This window comes from Brienomyrus brachyistius, chromosome 8, assembly GCF_023856365.1.
Source record: "Brienomyrus brachyistius isolate T26 chromosome 8, BBRACH_0.4, whole genome shotgun sequence".
Lineage (NCBI taxonomy): Eukaryota > Metazoa > Chordata > Actinopteri > Osteoglossiformes > Mormyridae > Brienomyrus > Brienomyrus brachyistius.
Genome location: NC_064540.1, coordinates 23,585,713 through 23,603,903, shown reverse-complemented (window position 1 = coordinate 23,603,903; position 18,191 = coordinate 23,585,713). Strand labels below are relative to the sequence as shown.

Genomic DNA, 18,191 nt, shown 5'->3' with positions numbered 1-18,191 from the left:
CATTACAAACCTGCAATCTACAGCACATGCAAAGGTGTGCTTAGGATTCGTTGCGTTTTTGCCCTTTGCCACTGAGAGCCACATCTGAGGGCTGCTTTTGGGAATGAATTCTATGACCGTGCTGCAGTGTCAGAAAGTGATGTTTTATCTGAGCTAAAATGTACACCCTTGTGCAAATTAATCGAAGCAAGTTATTGCATCTATATGCACACAGATTGACCACAGTTAAGGCAGACATCAGTCACATTAATTCATATTTATCACCTTGGGGCCATATTTAGGACCTGGTGGATTGATAAATCCACAATTGAATAACCCAGGATGGGGGGGCCAATCCATCAGAGGGCACACGGACAATTCATGCCTATGGAGAACTTGGCAGCTCCAGTTAACCTTAGCATGTTTTTGGACTGTGGGGGAATTCCAGAGGACCCGGGGGAAACCCCATGACAACACAGGGAGGCCCCCAAACCCCAGAGCATTCACTGGCGAAACACACATGGGCGGCTGGTACACAGTCATACCACCCAGCTCTAACCCCACCCAAGCAGACCTGCCAGTCTGTGGACACAGTGCCTCCTCTCTCCATCCACTCAGCTCTAACCCCACCCGAGCAGATCTGCCAGTCTGTGGACACAGTGCCTCCTCTCTCCATCCACTCAGCTCTAACCCCACCCGAGCAGACCTGCCAGTCTGTGGATACAGTGCCTCCTCTGTCCATCCACTCAGCTCTAACCCCACCCGAGCAGACCTGCCAGTCTGTGGATACAGTGCCTCCTCTCTCCATCCACTCAGCTCTAACCCCACCCGAGCAGACCTGCCAGTCTGTGGACACAGTGCCTCCTCTCTCCATCCACTCAGCTCTAACCCCACCCGAGCAGACCTGCCAGTCTGTGGACACAGTGCCTCCTCTCTCCATCCACTCAGCTCTAACCCCACCCGAGCAGACCTGCCAGTCTGTGGATACAGTGCCTCCTCTCTCCATCCACTCAGCTCTAACCCCACCCGAGCAGATCTGCCAGTCTGTGGATACAGTGCCTCCTCTCTCCATCCACTCAGCTCTAACCCCACCCGAGCAGACCTGCCAGTCTGTGGATACAGTGCCTCCTCTGTCCATCCACTCAGCTCTAACCCCACCCGAGCAGATCTGCCAGTCTGTGGATACAGTGCCTCCTCTCTCCATCCACCCAGCTCTAACCCCACCCGAGCAGATCTGCCAGTCTGTAGATACAGTGCCTCCTCTGTCCATCCACCGAGCTCTAACCCCACCCGAGCAGATCTGCCAGTCTGTGGATACAGTGCCTCCTCTGTCCATCCACCGAGCTCTAACCCCACCCGAGCAGATCTGCCAGTCTGTGGATACAGTGCCTCCTCTCTCCATCCACTCGGCTCTAACCCCACCCGAGCAGATCTGCCAGTCTGTGGATACAGTGCCTCCTCTCTCCATCCACTCAGCTCTAACCCCACCCGAGCAGACCTGCCAGTCTGTGGACACAGTGCCTCCTCTCTCCATCCACTCAGCTCTAACCCCACCCGAGCAGACCTGCCAGTCTGTGGACACAGTGCCTCCTCTCTCCATCCACTCAGCTCTAACCCCACCCGAGCAGACCTGCCAGTCTGTGGATACAGTGCCTCCTCTCTCCATCCACCCGGCTCTAACCCCACCCGAGCAGACCTGCCAGTCTGTGGATACAGTGCCTCCTCTCTCCATCCACCCGGCTCTAACCCCACCCGAGCAGACCTGCCAGTCTGTGGACACAGTGCCTCCTCTCTTCATCCACTCGGCTCTAACCCCACCCGAGCAGACCTGCCAGTCTGTGGACACAGTGCCTCCTCTCTCCATCCACTCGGCTCTAACCCCACCCGAGCAGATCTGCCAGTCTGTGGACACAGTGCCTCCTCTCTCCATCCACTCGGCTCTAACCCCACCCGAGCAGACCTGCCAGTCTGTGGACACAGTGCCTCCTCTCTGCATCCACTCATCACACTCTCTGCCCTGTTGGCTGTGCAAACCAGCAGGTCCCAGGCCACTGCATGCATGTCTGTGTGACAACTTGTTTCAATTCAAATCATGCACAAGGGTGTCCACTTTGTCTTCTGACACCAGGAGTGGAACATGTGTAAGCTGACAGTCCCACTTGATAATACAATTTGATAGGCACTGATATACCTGCCTGTATTGTGGCAAAGATTTCAGAATATTAACGAACATTAATATAACAGAAAGTGACACTAATGACAGAAGATCTAATTAAGGAGGAAAGGCCAAAAACTGGAATTAAACAAGAGATGGAAAAGCTACATGTTCAGTGTGTTTTTTTGTGGGTCTGTGTCTGACTGAGGATGTGTGTAAGCAGACTTAAAAGCTTTGGTGCTGGCATATGCACGGGTGTATAAACCAGATCATGTGTGTATTTACACACAAAGACACAAATGTGTTCTGCATGAAAAGGTGGCCCTGGCTCCATGTGTGTGGAGTCTGCATGTTCTCCCCATGTCGTCGTGGGGCTTCCTGCAGGTACTGCCATTTCCCCCCACAGTCCAAAAACATGCTGAGGCTATTTGGAGTTGCTAAATTGCCCACAGGTGTGCATGTGTGATGGAGTGATGTGTGAGTGTGTGCTGTGATGGGTTGGCCCCCCATCCTGGGTTGTTCCCTGCCTTGCGCTATAGCTTCTGGGCCTCCCTGCAAGCCTGAATAGGATAACCAGTTACAGAAGATGGATGGATGGATGGATGTCTGCAATGCCTATTTATATAGGTCATATATATGTGTATACATGCACATTTTATCACGGTGTAATGCCTCTGCAGACAGGTCTGCTGCGTCACCCTGCTGCTGTGTGCGTCACTCCTTACCTCAGCTCTTTCTGCATGTATGAAATGTGGATGCTTCCCAATGTTAGCAGGGCTATGCGGCTATGGAATTTAGATGGATGGAACTTCCAGTAGAGGGCATTCGCTTGAGAAGGAGCCCGGGAGGAAAAGACCACACACACTGGCCTCCTGCCATCAATAGGGACCCAGAAACAGCAGTCCTTTGTAATGGCCTTTGTGTTCATGGGGGGAGTGTGTTTGTAGAGAATCCCACTGCTAGCACTGGGGGGTGTAAATAACAGGATTTGGTACACATGCAGAACATAGAGCAGGGATCTCTGGTACTGTAGGTGGCCCACTGGCCAGAGAGTGAAATGTTTGGCCTGTACGACTGCTCCGCACTCCCTGCCACCCAGCTTGGCATATTTGATCAACCGCATCACAAAAGCAGGGGCAGTGGAGTTTGGCTCTGTGTTGGTACTCGGGGAAAAATAACTGGAAAGAGCTGCCCTATAGCGACACTGAGCCAAACATCTCACATACACACACAAAACCACAAGAGATGATTTATGAAACTCAACTGGCATTAGAACTTCATGTCTTAGATTTACATGAAGTGATTGTCTTTAATGTCGTTGCTTTATTTTCTCCATTGAGTAAAAAAATCTAAAAATGAAGCCTTATATTTTAATCAGAGAAACAGATGATACACAAAATGCCAGAACTGAATTTTGACCTGAACACTTTGGCAAACTAAGGTAGCGGTTAAGCTGTTTAATAAGCATATAATATGTTTCTTCTTGAAGTGGGATTTTGAGACACGATGCACACGTGTGAAGCTGCACTGACATGATTTAGGAGAGATTTTGAACCCTTTTATCAACAGATATTGAATCTCAGTATCAAAACCCTACTCTGTGCATTTATTTCTGCTTTTGAAACATGCATTTGTGTGATTTCATTTTTAATGTACTATATGTTTTTAATGTCAGCATAAAACAAAATGACCACATCACCCCTAGAACAGCAGTAGTGCAGTTACCATAGAAACACAATAAATAACAATAAAGGCATTTGAAGTTGTGTTAATATTTGAATTTTACGATTTTTAAGCATTTTTTTAAAAAACACCAAGTGTTGGGACCCCTGAATCTATCACGGTATTCATGCCCCTCTGACGCCCCTGTGTGGTGGACACATTTTGAAAAGGGAGATTTTCGATGACTGTGAGAGACCTCGCTTCCAAATGAGGGTTCTCATGAAATACTGATCTTTTGAACGCTGAGACCTGACAATAACATTTCAACATAGCTGCCACATGGCAACGTTTAGAAAAACAGTTAATGATTGCAGTAGAATTCCAAAACAAAATGATGGATCTTAGTGAGCAGGACATGATCTCCTCAGCTCGTCTGTTAAACCCATCATCCAGCCACTGTAAATCCTGCTGGCTCTCCGTCATGGGGTCTTGGCTGAGCTACAGCAGTTGCTGGATGCTGGCATCATTGAGCCAGTAGACACTTCACCCTGGGTCTCAAACCTGATGACTAAGAAGAAGTCGGTGGCCCTGTGTATCTGTGTTAATCTCCGTGCAGTGGATAATGCAGTGATCCCAGACAAGTGTCTACTGCCCTCCTCAGAAGAGCTCACAACTCAGTTCCACTGCTCTGTGGTGTTCTCCACACTTGGTGTCAGATAAGAATACTTCCAGGTACCTCTTCACCCCCGCAGCAAAAATTTCACAGCGTTTATATCACACGCAGGAGTGCTTTGCTATACCTGCATTCCATTTGGCTTTAGTACTGCCCCAGCTGCTTCCAAAAAGTTGTGGTCTGTGTGCTGACTGTCATAGCGGGTATGGCCATATACCTCAACAAGGTTGTTCTTCATGGGTCCTCTGCTGTGTTACACTCAGCAAGTTTTCACGTCCTTAACCGAGCACAAGCTAACGCTCGCAGCCAAAAAATGTGATGTAACTCCACTCCCGTCCAAAATGGATGCCATTCAGGTCATCCCTGACCCCAGCTCAGTCACTCAGGTCACCTTCTTCCTGGGCATAACAGGTTACACATTCAGTACTCCATTACCACAGCCCAACTGCACCAGTTGCTGCATAAGGAGGAGCTATGGGTTCGTTCTTAGGCATGCGGTACTCTGTGCGTATACTCAAAGCCAAACGTCCCTCACCCCCAGTGTTAGCCCATTTTGACATCTCCAGCCCTACTTTAGAGACCTGTGACTTGTTAGCCACAGTGTTAGGGGCTATCATAGATTCAGAATGGCACCGAGAAGCCTATTGCTTTCGCCTTCCGTGTCCTTAACCAGGCTGAGCAGTGGTACACAGTGGGAGAGCATGAGGCATTAGCCTGCATCTGGGCCTGAGAACGGTGGCACCTGTATCTCTATGGTTGCTCCTTCACCCTCAGGATGGACCACCAGTCACTGATGACAGTACTGCTGTCCACACCAGGAACAGATCACAAGTCTTGATCATGGTATACAGTATGAGGGCCACTTGGGTATTGTGAAGCTGAAACAGCGCTGCTGAGACCTGATGTGGCAGAAGGAGATAGGCAGGGACATTGAGGCGCTGGTTAGGGACTGCCCTGCCAGTCTTGTGAGTGGCAAGACAGGTCACCAGGTTCCTCTGCCCCTATAACCCCTTGCCTGGTCGTCTTTGCCCTGGCATCACTTACAGCTGGATATCTGTGGTGAGATCCCCGGGGTTCCCCACCATCATCACTTCTTGAAGGTTATCTATGACCTACATTCCAAATGGCCAGAGCTTTCCACTATCGCTTCTGTGACCTCTCAGGTCGTCAACAACTTCCTGGATTTGCTCTTTGCCTGCTGGGGCCTCAGAAAGACCATCACCAGCGACAATGGTCCTCAACTGGTCTCTGCTGAATTCACTGCATACCTCAAAAGTGACATTATCAGCCTAGTCCCGGTGGCATTGAACACTTTCACCAGTCACTAAAAAATGGCCTCAGAGCACACGTGACCCAAGGGTGCTTCTTCTCTCAGGCCATTCATAACACTATTGGGCCACACAGCACTCGACCACGTGTGTCTCCTCAACCTGTCTTATGCTGGGCCGGGAGCACAACCTGTCCCTTGAAAGACTCCACCCCTTTATACCCCAGGCATCGCAGTCTTGGGTTAGGGTCTCAGTCCCCCTTAAGAAGAGGCAGATGAAATACCGATTTAACCAGTCAAGACAAGTCAGGGCACCAGACATCACCACCTCAGACCGAGTCAGGGTCCCTTAGCCCTACTGGGCCAGTAACATGACTTCATACCTCGGCCTGCTCACCCTCAGCCTCATGTCCCCCCACAACCTGCACGCACACATTCACACCCTGGTCTGGCTTCATATTAATGCTGGGTAATTAATCGAAAATTAATCAAAACTGAAATTTATTACCTTTAACTGACATTATTTCCCCCATGTCGGCTACTTCGTTTTTTTTTTTTTATTCTGTTAATACTTGTTAATAAAAAAATCTGTTAATATCATCCCCAGTGTATGTACATGTACTGTCCCCTTAAATACATATTACTGTGTGTTGTCACGTGCCCCATCCACATGGAAGCAGCATGGAGGAGAACTCAAACACCAAGCCGACTGAGCAACTCCAGCAGCTTGTACCAAAGAAAAATTCCATGTCCGTTTGGACTCATTGGGGCATTATGGTGCGCTCGATTATTTCTCTCAGACTCGGAACTCGTACAAAAAACGTCACGAAAAATGTCACTTCCCATTGGAAACACGACTCTTTTATGACGTTTATGTCGGACACCAAACAAAAAGAGGTCAAATGTAAACACTGTGGAAAAACAGTTTCAGTTACCAAAGGTAATACCACCAATCGGGTGCAGTACTAACAATATTTAAAATACAGTGGAAACCACATATAGTGATCACTTTTCATTTCCATGTTCATGTTAAGTCTTTTTATACATATGAAAAAAAAATTAATTATGGTAATTTTTTTATTACCTACCATGCCTTGCAGTAACATGTCTGCTTTTGATTAGCTACCTGAGGCTAATGCGGCATGCACAGAAAACATGACGAGGAAAAAAAAGTCATTTTCTCTTGATTACAAATATAGAATCTTAAAAGTTTATGATAAACTTCCAAAGAAGAGCCAATGCGATGCAGCAATGAAACTACAAGAATCCATATTTTATATACAGTACTGTATTATAGCATATTTGAAGTATACACAGGTCAGTAATCGTACAATACTGTAATTTGAAAAGCGTTTGAAACAGCTGTACTGTATTTTAAAATTCAGTAAATAGCAACGCTGTCCATTTCATTACCTTTTAGGCATGTAATAAATATACAAATGCCGAATAGATGGTAATCTGCTTGAGACAAAAAGAAAACAGATCGGATATAATGATCATCTGCTTATACTGATCAATTTCACACAGACAGACGTGTTCGCTATAAGAGGTTTCCACTATTAAAAATTGCAAGCTTCGTGTCGCCTTCCCTCACAGTGGAGAACTTGTTAGCATGTGGCTAGAAGTGTGCATGCGGGTATGAGGCTTTCCTGCGCTGCTGTGCATATGACGTATAGCGCATGCGTAAAACGAATTGAAAATACATTGTCCGGCCGGTCTCTGGTCCGAGCTGAAAATCAACCAATGCCAGCCCCTAGCTGGTTGATCGGTGCATCACTAGTCTAGTTATATTGATCAGTTTCACCCAGACTGATGTTATTACTGTAAACGGTTTCAAATGTAATTTATTTTATTCGTAAGAAATTGCCTCTTGAAAAAAGAATATCGCTATGAATGTACTAAAATATTTTATAAAGCTTTTAATGTGGTTTGACTAGTTTGTGTTTCTTGCTTGTTTGTCTCTTGGAAAAAGTAATCTTACTCCAAAACTGCTAAAATATAAAGCAACAACACACAGCAGCGTGTTCATGGAGGCAGCCATGTTTGTTCCGAGATGTGGTATATGTATTTTCTGCTTTTTTAGAGAAATTGTCTTTTATATTTAAACTGAAATGTGACCTTTTTCATAAGACGTTTTCACGTCATGGAGATAGCGTTGTTCTGTGGTGATGCATTGAGCTATCGATTGTGGTGAAGTTATTGTGCTCTGCCGGAGTGATGGACATTGGAGTGGTTGTGTCTGTAGAATGTGAGAGCGCAAAATAGGAGAAAAAAGAAAAGGTGATACGTTGTTAGGACAACGGTGGTCCTGCGTGGTCATTTAAATATAACACTGTTATTTTAACCAGTCGAGGTTCCCTATGTCCCAGTGGCCGTGTTTAATAGTTCCGTCACCTACAGAAAAAGGAAGTGGTTGATATGATCAGAAGAACAATAAATATGTGATATATTAGCAGTAGTGTTGGACTGTGTTTTCTAAGTTAAAATGTGTGGCTGAAATGTTGTAAAATTGCACATTTGTAAACCTTAGTCTTCTTTTTAAATTGCCGAAGAAATAAGATGATTTCAGCATAAGATGACATCCTGCTGATTTAGGCTGACAGGCTGTTTAGACGTCCGGAGTGGGGTGACCCACTCAGGGAATGCCTGCCAAGCTCGGGGGTGGGAATTTTCATCATCACAGACCCTCTGGTGTGTGCTGCTTTAACCTGTGTGGGATTCAGGGCAGACCATACCCATGAGACAGTCAGCAGGCTCCGGCCTATTAAGGCCACATGGTTCTCCTGCCAAGTGGTTTCAACCCCATCTTTCAGTTTCCTAAGCTCTCATTCAATTAATTAATTCATTCATTCATTTATTTATTCATTCGTGGGCTCGAGGTGTGCCGGGGATTGCCAATGTGATCACTTGGAATCCATATGCTGGCATCAAAATGAGAATCCTCTTCCTTTTCACTGATTTTCATAAGTGATTTTCCTGATCCTTAGAGCAAAACATTCTCACTAACACACCTACTTTCTGTTTTCTGGCACTCATCTCCCACAATTAGAATAAATCGATGCTTCATGCACGTCCTTGTGTAAGAAACATGTCCTGAACACACACATGAAAGCGCACATGCATTTGTGCCTGTTGCATGGGCTCCGGGACTGCGTTCAGTGCACCTCTGATGGGGGATTGACAGGACCTGAAATACGGATATGTGCGGTAATGCGCTTTGACGGAAGACCAGAGCAAATACCACCACGCTCCAGCCAATCAGGGTAGCAGTGCAGAACTTGATGCACGCATGATGCACACAAGTGTCAGAATGGTGTGGATGACAGGGACAAATCATCAATCGATGTGTGTTCTGGCTGCGTGTTTGGGACCGAGAATGAGACGTCACAGGAACCATGACTAGAGCCATGGAGTACTGGGAATAATGCATTTTATAATGAGGCCAAGTGATTTTCATTTATTGAGTATGGAAGTGGAGAAAATATAAATATAATTATTGTTATTATTGTCATTTCTTTATGTTATTCATCTAGTTTCTCGGCGATACCCGGTTTTGAGATATTATGGTAACTTTATGATGATTCAGTGAAGCCTCCTCATTGTTTGTATTTCATTCTCAATACAAAATAAAGTTAGAAAACGAAAAATGGCACCATAACTCAACATATTCTATCATCATGTTTATTTAGAGATTTCAGCTTTTCAGCATAAAAAACAGGTACAAAATATTTGTATCTACAGCGTGCCATTTAAAGGAACCTGAACTTCCCAAGTGTTTGCACGTACACACATTTGGACCCCCACATTCTGTCTTTGTGGTTCTGTCTTTTTTTATTTTCTTTAAGGCTCAGTTCCCAGTTTGGTTTTTAGCAGTATGAACGTTCAAATGACCTTTGGCTTTGCTGTGACTGAATCAGCCCAGTGTGGGCCGCATTTCAGACTGCAGTGTGGAGGGGGGTGGGAGAAGGGGGGTGGGGTATGTATACGCGGGCGAGGCCATAGCGTCTGAGCCTGCATACTGCTCAGGGACGGGGGGCTTGGGCGTGCAGGGCTCGTGGGCCGGCCCATCACCACGCCTCATTTTCTTGTTCCAGGTGGACACCTTGCGGTTCCGCGTCTGGATGGTGTCCTTCTTCATGGTGAGAGGCCGGTTCACCTGGGAAGGAGTGGTTGGAATTAGGACGGTACTGCCACATGTGTTACATTACCCCTAAAATATGGATCGATGTTGAAAATCTGCCTAATTAATTGGCCGACTTCACAAAACAGGAACGTGTTCAGCTGGTCGGCGATGGTCGGATTAAGAGGCAGCGTGCGGACAGAAGCACATGGAAAAATGAGTGCAGGATGACAGTTTCTGGGGATGTCACTTTCCAGTTAGGAGGCGATGGAAGGTTCCAGAAAGGCACGCTCACATTATGCAGCTTAAAGTAGAGGCCGCAGGCGTTACAAACGGCTTCGCCACTGGCATTGCGCCTCCACAGGCTGGTGCTTCTGGTGTGGCAGTTGGCACACTGCATACCAACCCTCCTGGACGCCATCTGAACGTGGGAGAGATGGCATGAGCAGGGCATCACAAGCCAAAGCCCCAGCCTCCTGTCTCCTGTACCCCCCCCCCCCCCCCCCCCCCCGCACCCCAAGTCCTAAAAATTTTAGATCTAAATACCCGAGCCCTGCCAGTCCACTTTCTTTTTAAGATTAAGATGGACGGTTTGGATCCCAGGCGGAAATTCTGTTGCATATAGCGATAAGACGAACATGTAGTGCCAAACAGACAAATTCAATTCTAACACCCCCAGCCAAAAAACCCTCAGCCAGTAAGAGCTCTGAACAGAGCCAAAGTGACCCGCCACCCACGGCTTCCATGCACAAATGCTGGGAATTACAGCTTTGGTCCCCCTAAAATCCCCTGCCTCATTCCCATATGTCGGAAGGGTGGCGGGACGTACCAATCTGTTTTTGGGCTGGAGGAGGGGCCTCTTCTGTCTCTTCATCTTATGGTTCACTCCACAGGAATTGCACAAGTAGTGACCCGCTGCATCACGATGCCACAGCGGTGTGATCCGGGCTCCACAATTCACACAATCTCGAGCTGATGTGTGTCACACACACACAAACACACACATTGTGATAAAAATCAGGTTACAATGGAGATAATCCCTTGGGCCTACAGTAAAAATGTAGTATTGGCATAATTTTAAATTTACTTATTTTTGAGCAGCATCTAAGTGTTTTTTTTTATTGGTAACATTTGATCATTTATGGGAAGATATTCAGGGTCAAAGCTTTCTGATCTTTTGCATATTTTCTGCAGTTTGCAGGCATTCTGCCAAGGAGAGAGAGGCATTGGGGTGAGAAGGAGCCCTTACTTGGTGAGGAAGCTCTCATCTTCCACAGCGTTGGGGAATGTGGTGTGGAGCTCCATGCAGCTGGTGACGTGTGATGGGCGCCCGTCCTGTAATGTTGGTGGGGGCCCACGGAGCAGCTGTAGGGTGTCACCACATGGGAGTGGCTTCGAGGGGGGGGTGCAGAGACGCCCCCCACACCAGAGCTCAGGATTGGGAAGTCCCCAGCACCCCCGTCCATCATGCCGGGCTGCTCGACCTTCAAGGCCTCTTCGAAGCTGACACTCTGCTTTCCATCGCATGACAGGAAGAGTAGCGCGTCCATGGGGGAGATGAAGGAAGACGCCGGACTGGAGGTGTGGGGGGGCTGTGGTGTGTGGGTGTGCAGAGGGTGCTTAGCGAAAGGTCCACCAGCCCATACAGTAGGCAGGGGGCCATAGGAAGGACCCTGAGAATGGCCCCCAGACCCCTCAAACCAGTGGATGTTACTCAGGATGGAGGATGGATAACCATGGTGACCTAGAGAAAGAGAGGCATTCAGTCACCTCTGTTCTTGCCGAAGGTCATCTAATAATAATTAATTAATAATTGATACTTTATTGATCCCTGTGGGGAAATTGTCTTTACGCCTCCCTCAGCTTGCTCCATGTAGAGTAAGCTGTCCGCGAAGGGCTGCCACCCGCAATGGTGCCCAGGGAGCTGGGGGTTACAGGCCTTGCTCAAGGACCCACAGACATGCTGTGGCTGGGTTTGAACCAGTGACCTGCTGATTACAGGCACACAGGCTTAGCCCACTGCACCACACGCTGTCCCCTTTCTCCCAATCTCCATCCCTATCTGGAAAATTGATTTTAATCACTTAAGATTTCCAGTAGGTGACACTGTGAACCTGAACCACGGACACATGCCGTGATGATTTCTGAAAGACCCACTTTATCAGCGCATATTTTCAGAGCCCTTTTGATCCCCTTGCTGATAAAGAAGGTGGATATAATCAGCTTGCTTATTTAGATCCGCAACAGAAAGTCTAAATAGTAAAAGGCCTTGAGGACCACAGTTAGGCGGACCAAGCTGAGTGGGGAGGGGGCACCTGAGGAGTGGTCATGGTTTGGGACAGGGAAATGGACAGGCATACTGTTGAGCTCCGGCTAGAATGGGGGTGCAGCCACTCACCGTCCTCACCGGGGGGGAAGTTGGCTAGGGTGTTCAGGCCCAAGAGTGATGAGGAGACCCAGCAAGGATGCTCTGCAGAGTCATCCATGAGAGTGGCGTGTCAGGAAAGGCAGAGAGACCCTGGAACAAAGTTGAAGGCTATTAATTATTTTATCTATTTATCGCTTCATAGTCTGTTTATGTATTGGTCAGAGGCTGCAGGATGCTACATATGTACCCAAAGCTAATTTTCCTCCTGTAGTCCCTAATATGGCATGTTCCCAGTATCCCAACCTTAATTTGTAGTTGCTGTAAAACTAATGCAGAAACTATCAGCGGATATATGTGTCAGAATTAAGGCCAGTGTGGTGGCAAGGGTAAGCCACTAAAATAGGGTTTTTAGCGCCTGAAAGCCCGGCTGAGGAGATCACACGGTGTGGTGAAAGGCAGCGCCCCCTAGCCCTTGGAGGCTAAAGCTGCAAATCTTTACTGCTAAAATAGTTTAAACTGACCAGAAACACTCAAAAGATGAAAACGGGGGGAGATGGTAGGCATCTGTGAAAGTCATACAGGGTTTGTACAGCCTATCAGACGCAGCCCTGTCAGGGGATCATGGGAAGGCAGCAGATAGCAGTAAAGCAGCACTCTGTCTGCCACCAACTTCTCTTTAAAAGTTCCTCATTTCACTGTTGATTGCTAAGAGGAACCCTGTGATGGAAGGTTCCTCCTGTAATGGAAGGTTCCTCCAATTAATCAAGCAGGCTAGAGACAAAAAAAGCCGATCTCAAATGGTAACCTCTTACTAATATTAGCTGGTTCCTGCTTCTACATTTTAAATCATAAATACATTTATATACGTTATACAGCACTGTGCAGAAGTCTTTGGTGATGTTTGAATGATCTTGGTGTAAAACCTTAATATTACATCAGTCAAAGTGTGTCAGCTTAGTCTTGTCAAAACCTCCCCTAAAGTCACCCCAGGATTTGCAGCAACCTGTCCGATACACCCATGAATTTTGACTTGACCAGTAGCACACCTTGTTTGGCCAATCAATGTCTCATTGAGTTAACTAATTAAGTTAATTAAGTGAGCTGGAAGTTAAATGTAACAAATACATGGAATGGTTGAGGAGCCCCTGAGAAGAGGTCGGGGACCTGAAGCGGGGTTCATCTAGCCATACAACTAGATACCAGTAATGTTTTTGAGAACAGAAGTAATTTGTGTTAATTTTATTGTGTTACTGTTAATTTGCATATGTTCAGAAAATTAACACTTATTACCCATATTTCAGGAAAATGAGCAAATTCCTGTTATTTTTAAAAAGAAACCCTATGCTGTAAGAATCCGCAGGCAGGATATTGAGAAACTGATTTTAGATTAATGGGGGACTTACAGCAGGACACATGCTGTCATTGTGTCTATATCTGTTCAACCTTATTATTGCTATATTTTATATATCAACAACCTTCAACAATTATTATCACAATGATCCCATTTGGAAGCCGGAAGATCTACATTGAAGACAGAATGTTCTGGCAGAACATTAATTACATGGCTGCCAGGAGTTAACTCTAACTTAACAGGACATAATAATAATAAAATACAAAGTCCATCTAAAAATGAAGACATTACACTTCATCATGAGTAAGGTGTGCAATCAAAAATGTAAGTGTAATGGTTGACTGACATAATAAAGTGGTGGTACAATTTACTGATCCTGTAAACCTGATGAGGATAAATGGTAAGAATATGGATGGATGGATGGATGGATGGATGGATGGATGGATGGATGGATGGATGGATGGATGGATGGACAGAAATTTTACTGTAGATGCACATATATTTTTATATGTGCCACTTGTACTGTTTACATATATCCCAGAAATGTGCAAATTACAGACCACACAAACTGTAGAGAGCTAGTACATAAATAAATTCCCCCAACCTCACTGAGAGCCAAGGAAAATTGCAGAATATCCTGTACAGCACTGAGATTCTTCACCAAACACTTACATTTAAGAACACAGCGTCCATCACTGTTTTTCAGTTCCACACATTACACAATCCTGCCTACTTTTACCATATAACCAGTAATATAATATTGTTAGCTGCTGTATTTGTTAATGCACATAATATATTCATTGACATAAGCCCTGCTAGAACTGGTTGTAACTAATTGAAAATTACGATGACAGAATTAGCCAGTACAGCTACCTCTTTCTGTTAGGAGGCGTAATGGTTTTACAAACACCAAAGGATGCCAGCCCCACATGTTTCTCAATAAATACGCTGATAGCAACATTAACAGACCTGTTTCATGGCTGAATCTTGGTTTGCCTGGGGTCCATCATAGTTTAGATCACACCAGAAACATCACTAGAGATTTATGAATGGGGGTGCTAAGCCGTTATTAGGGGGGTCTGATGGAAATGGCCCACATTATTCAAACTAATTAATGTACATTTATTTGGGGGACCTAACAATGCCCCTGGATCACAATATTTCTGGCTAAACACAGTCCAGGAGCTGCCAACCAGCAACAAATGTTCACCTGAAGAGATTTATGGCTACAGCAGTGACTTCTGGTCACCCTTAGCAGGCAGGACAATCTGTGTGCCTCCCCAAGGCAACAAAGCCAATGGAGGCAAGGAAAGAAAATATCTTCTCATTTACACTGGATCATTAATATTCTGTCTTTCATATAAACTTAGAGCCAAAATATATTTGCTTGACAACTTCTTCAAGCCAGAAGCGAGTACCAGACCTGGGCCACCCCTCAACTTCTGAAAAGCCATGCAGATGATTTGTGAGAAACATGGAAGTCCTTGCGAACATCCTCTGGAGGAAGCACAGTCACCTCTACACTTCAGCCACAGAGTTAAAATTACCCTTCGCTTAAAAATAATCACAATTCGACTGGGGAGGCAGAGACACGGACTGGGGGTTTTGAGAAGTTTCAAGAGGCCACAAGAGCAGGTGACGTAGCTAAAAATGGTGTCAAGTGAATCCCCCTATACAAAGTGGCCTGTCTGTGTCTGTGTAGCTAGCATTAGCATTTTTCCCATAAGGATAGGTACACCCTACATGTGTGTGTGTAGATAAATAAATAAATACTTTTTATTATTACCCTAACAGTAGAAATGGGCATTTTAAGGCGAGTAGCTATTTTTCATACCCATTCCCTGACTTATAAAGGTCAACACACTTCTCCCTCATTTGGTTCATATGTTCTCTTATCTTTCCCATACTGATGGATGACTAAGAAAATTTGGGCTCAGAATCACCCCATGTTCGTATCCCTGTTAACCAGGAAGTCATGGATGACAGCTTGAAGGTTCCTATTCACTCCACTCAACTCCAAGATGTACAATTTACAGGGGAAACATGCATTGTGTTCACTATAATTTCCAGGGCTGCCAATAATCGTTGCACATGTGTTTTTGTTAGGGACAATTATTTCTTGATGAAGAATTTGTTTTTCTTTCAATAAATTTATTTTAAGGAAAGGTTGGATTTTTCTCAGTTCTCAGTGTGACATGAAGCTGTTTGGCAAGGGGTGCCAATAATTGTGGAGGGAACTATATATATATAGTATATATATAGCGAGAGAGAGAGAGAGAGAGATTATGTAAAACAATATCAAAGCATTACTTCATTGCTGTAGACCAAATTTTACACATCAGAGAGACATCCATCCATCCATTTTCCAAACTGCTTATCCGGAGGGGTCCGGAGCCTATCCCGGAAGCAATGGGCATGAGGCAGGGAACAACCCAGGATGGGGGGCCAGCCCATCACAAGGCACACTCACACACCATTCACTTACATAGGCACACCTACGGGCAATTTAGCAAGTCCAATTAGCCTCAGCAAGTTTTTGGACTGTGGGGGGACACCGATGTACCCGGAGGGAATCCCACGACGACATGGGGAGAACATGCAAACCCCACACACATGTAACTCAGGCGGAGACTCGAACCCGGGTCCCAGAGGTGTGAGGCAACAGTGCTAACCACTGCACCACCATGCCACCCCTCATAGAGTCATGTCATTCCATAAGCAAAAGGAATTGATTTCAAAACAACTTGAAAAAAGACCTTCTCAAAGCCAAATAGGATACTGGAATCTTTTTTTTATAAAGAAAGATTTTAGAGTACTGAGGGGTCAGTCAGAAGGAGTGGTACAGCAAAAAAGAAAGGTCTTACTGCAAATTTGTTATGATCACAGTCACTATAACAGATTACTTTTATAGTGACTGATCATTACAAATTAACAAATCCTTATACACACAAACATTGGTTTAAAAAGTCTCTTAACAGAGCCGTAACCCGGGACTACATACACTGACAGAAAAAAGCACCAATTTGTGTTCTTCAGGGTACAATTACTTGTCACTGGGGTTGTGCCGTCAAGGGTCTGCCAATTGTACCCTAGTTTAAGTTAGTTAATTTGTAACCCTAGTTTACATTTAAGGTACAGAAATGGACTCTGAGGACCACTGGGGTACATTAATGTTGTCTGTCCCTTGGGGTACAAACTGTAGCAGTGATGTACTCTTTGTTCTGACAGCGTAGATGAAACACAAGAGGATGCAGAGTATCTACCTGGTTAGCTTGGAGACCTTCTCAGCCTCTCCTTCGTCGTTCCTTTGGCCTGTGTGGGACCTTCGATCTGCCGACGCGAGGACTGTCACTGGCAGTGTGTGAGGCTGGCAGGTATGATGTGATCGACTCTCCAGTAGATGAGCGTGAGATGCACACTGAGCTTATGGTTAAGGGGAAGGCAAAGTTGAGAGGGAGTTTGAGTGACCTTAAGTGGGAAGACACGCCCCCTTGTGCTTATTTGAACTAGGGGGAGGGGGGATGTTAACTATCAAAAACAAATCTTAGAAGCATATCTGAAGCATCTTGAAAGCACATATAATGATCTTTACCTCATGCCAGAAGATGCTGCTTAGAAACGTTGCTATTTACTGTGTAAAAGATACAGCTGTGAATACATACAATGTGACAATGTCCATCCTCAACCCTAACCAGATACATCGCTGATGTCCAGCTTCCAGGAAAGGTTATCAGTTTGGTTTATTGGGTGTTTGCAGCCGGACACTTCTCCCTTCAGAAATGTCACTTTAGTTCACCTATAAAAATAACTTCATATGATTTCACATAGATATTTATATATATATATGTATGTGTGTGTGTGTATACACACACACAAGAAGATCTTCTTCTTAAAGGGGGGGGGGGGGGTTCTGTAAATCTATATGAGCTTCATGCCCCGTTGGTGTCATGGCCACCTCAGTCAGATAATACATATCATTTCTGGGGCTTCACACTGGCTGACACGCTGACTCTTGGATGAGTGCACTTGGGAAATGGCTCGTAGAGCTGAAGCTGGGTTAGCGGTCGGTGTCGAGCCACTGGGCTGAGCTTGGACAGAGAAGATCTCAGGCCTCACTGTGCTGACGCTTATCTATTAAACCCAAAACTGGCAGCCGCAGAAGCTGTACTGTCAGAGTTAGTCAGTCCGCAGTCACAGGGGACCAGGGGCGTGACAGACACTCACTGAGTTGGTTGAATCCAAAGTGTGTCTCCAGAGGGTTTTGTTAGCAAACTGTCACTATTTTCTTAACAAACATGATGACCGTGCATTTTAGGCGTACACCATAGTATCACATGACATTCGGGATGCTGATCCGAGAGATTACAAAGTACACCAGTGAAGGCAGGAAGGGCAGTGGGAATCAAGGCATACCATTAGAGAGTGACATGGAGGTCGGAGGGCAGATGAGAGGGGGCTGGTCCTGTCAGAGTCTGATAAAAACAAGCTAAAGGCACCATCCTGCTGTCAGGCTTGGTGCCCGTCCCTCCCCAGCCTTTCTGTCTTTTCCCCATGTTGCTCGGCAATCGTTGCTGGTCCTCCTGCTTCCCCCATCTCCCGTATAGCTGTCAACACTA

General features: G+C 45.8%; 2 protein-coding genes across 47 annotated transcripts; one reads left to right on the top strand and one right to left on the bottom strand.

The window, feature by feature from the left end:
• The first annotated feature begins 5 nt into the window (after positions 1 to 5).
• On the top strand, positions 6 to 2,301 carry LOC125747296 (proline-rich protein 36-like). Of its 46 annotated transcripts, none has more exons than XM_049022360.1 (4): positions 447 to 619; positions 752 to 817; positions 950 to 1,279; positions 1,478 to 2,301. In XM_049022360.1, the coding sequence occupies exons 1-4, from the start codon at positions 447 to 449 to the stop codon at positions 2,127 to 2,129; spliced, it is 1,221 nt and encodes a 406-aa protein (XP_048878317.1). In that variant the 3' UTR covers positions 2,130 to 2,301. The 46 variants fall into 46 exon arrangements, with proteins under 46 accessions (XP_048878306.1, XP_048878276.1, XP_048878294.1 ...); XM_049022342.1 differs by lacking the exon at positions 752 to 817 and adding an exon at positions 686 to 751 and having other exon boundaries at positions 884 to 1,279; XM_049022330.1 differs by lacking the exon at positions 752 to 817 and adding an exon at positions 686 to 751 and having other exon boundaries at positions 818 to 1,279.
• Positions 2,302 to 9,649: 7,348 nt separating this feature from the next.
• On the bottom strand, positions 9,650 to 12,342 carry LOC125747791 (transcription factor GATA-3-like). The gene is made up of 5 exons (XM_049023286.1): positions 12,255 to 12,342; positions 11,106 to 11,600; positions 10,686 to 10,828; positions 10,152 to 10,277; positions 9,650 to 9,892 (listed from the first exon to the last, which is right to left on the bottom strand). The coding sequence occupies exons 1-5, from the start codon at positions 12,340 to 12,342 to the stop codon at positions 9,650 to 9,652; spliced, it is 1,095 nt and encodes a 364-aa protein (XP_048879243.1).
• Between the last annotated feature and the right edge of the window lie 5,849 nt (positions 12,343 to 18,191).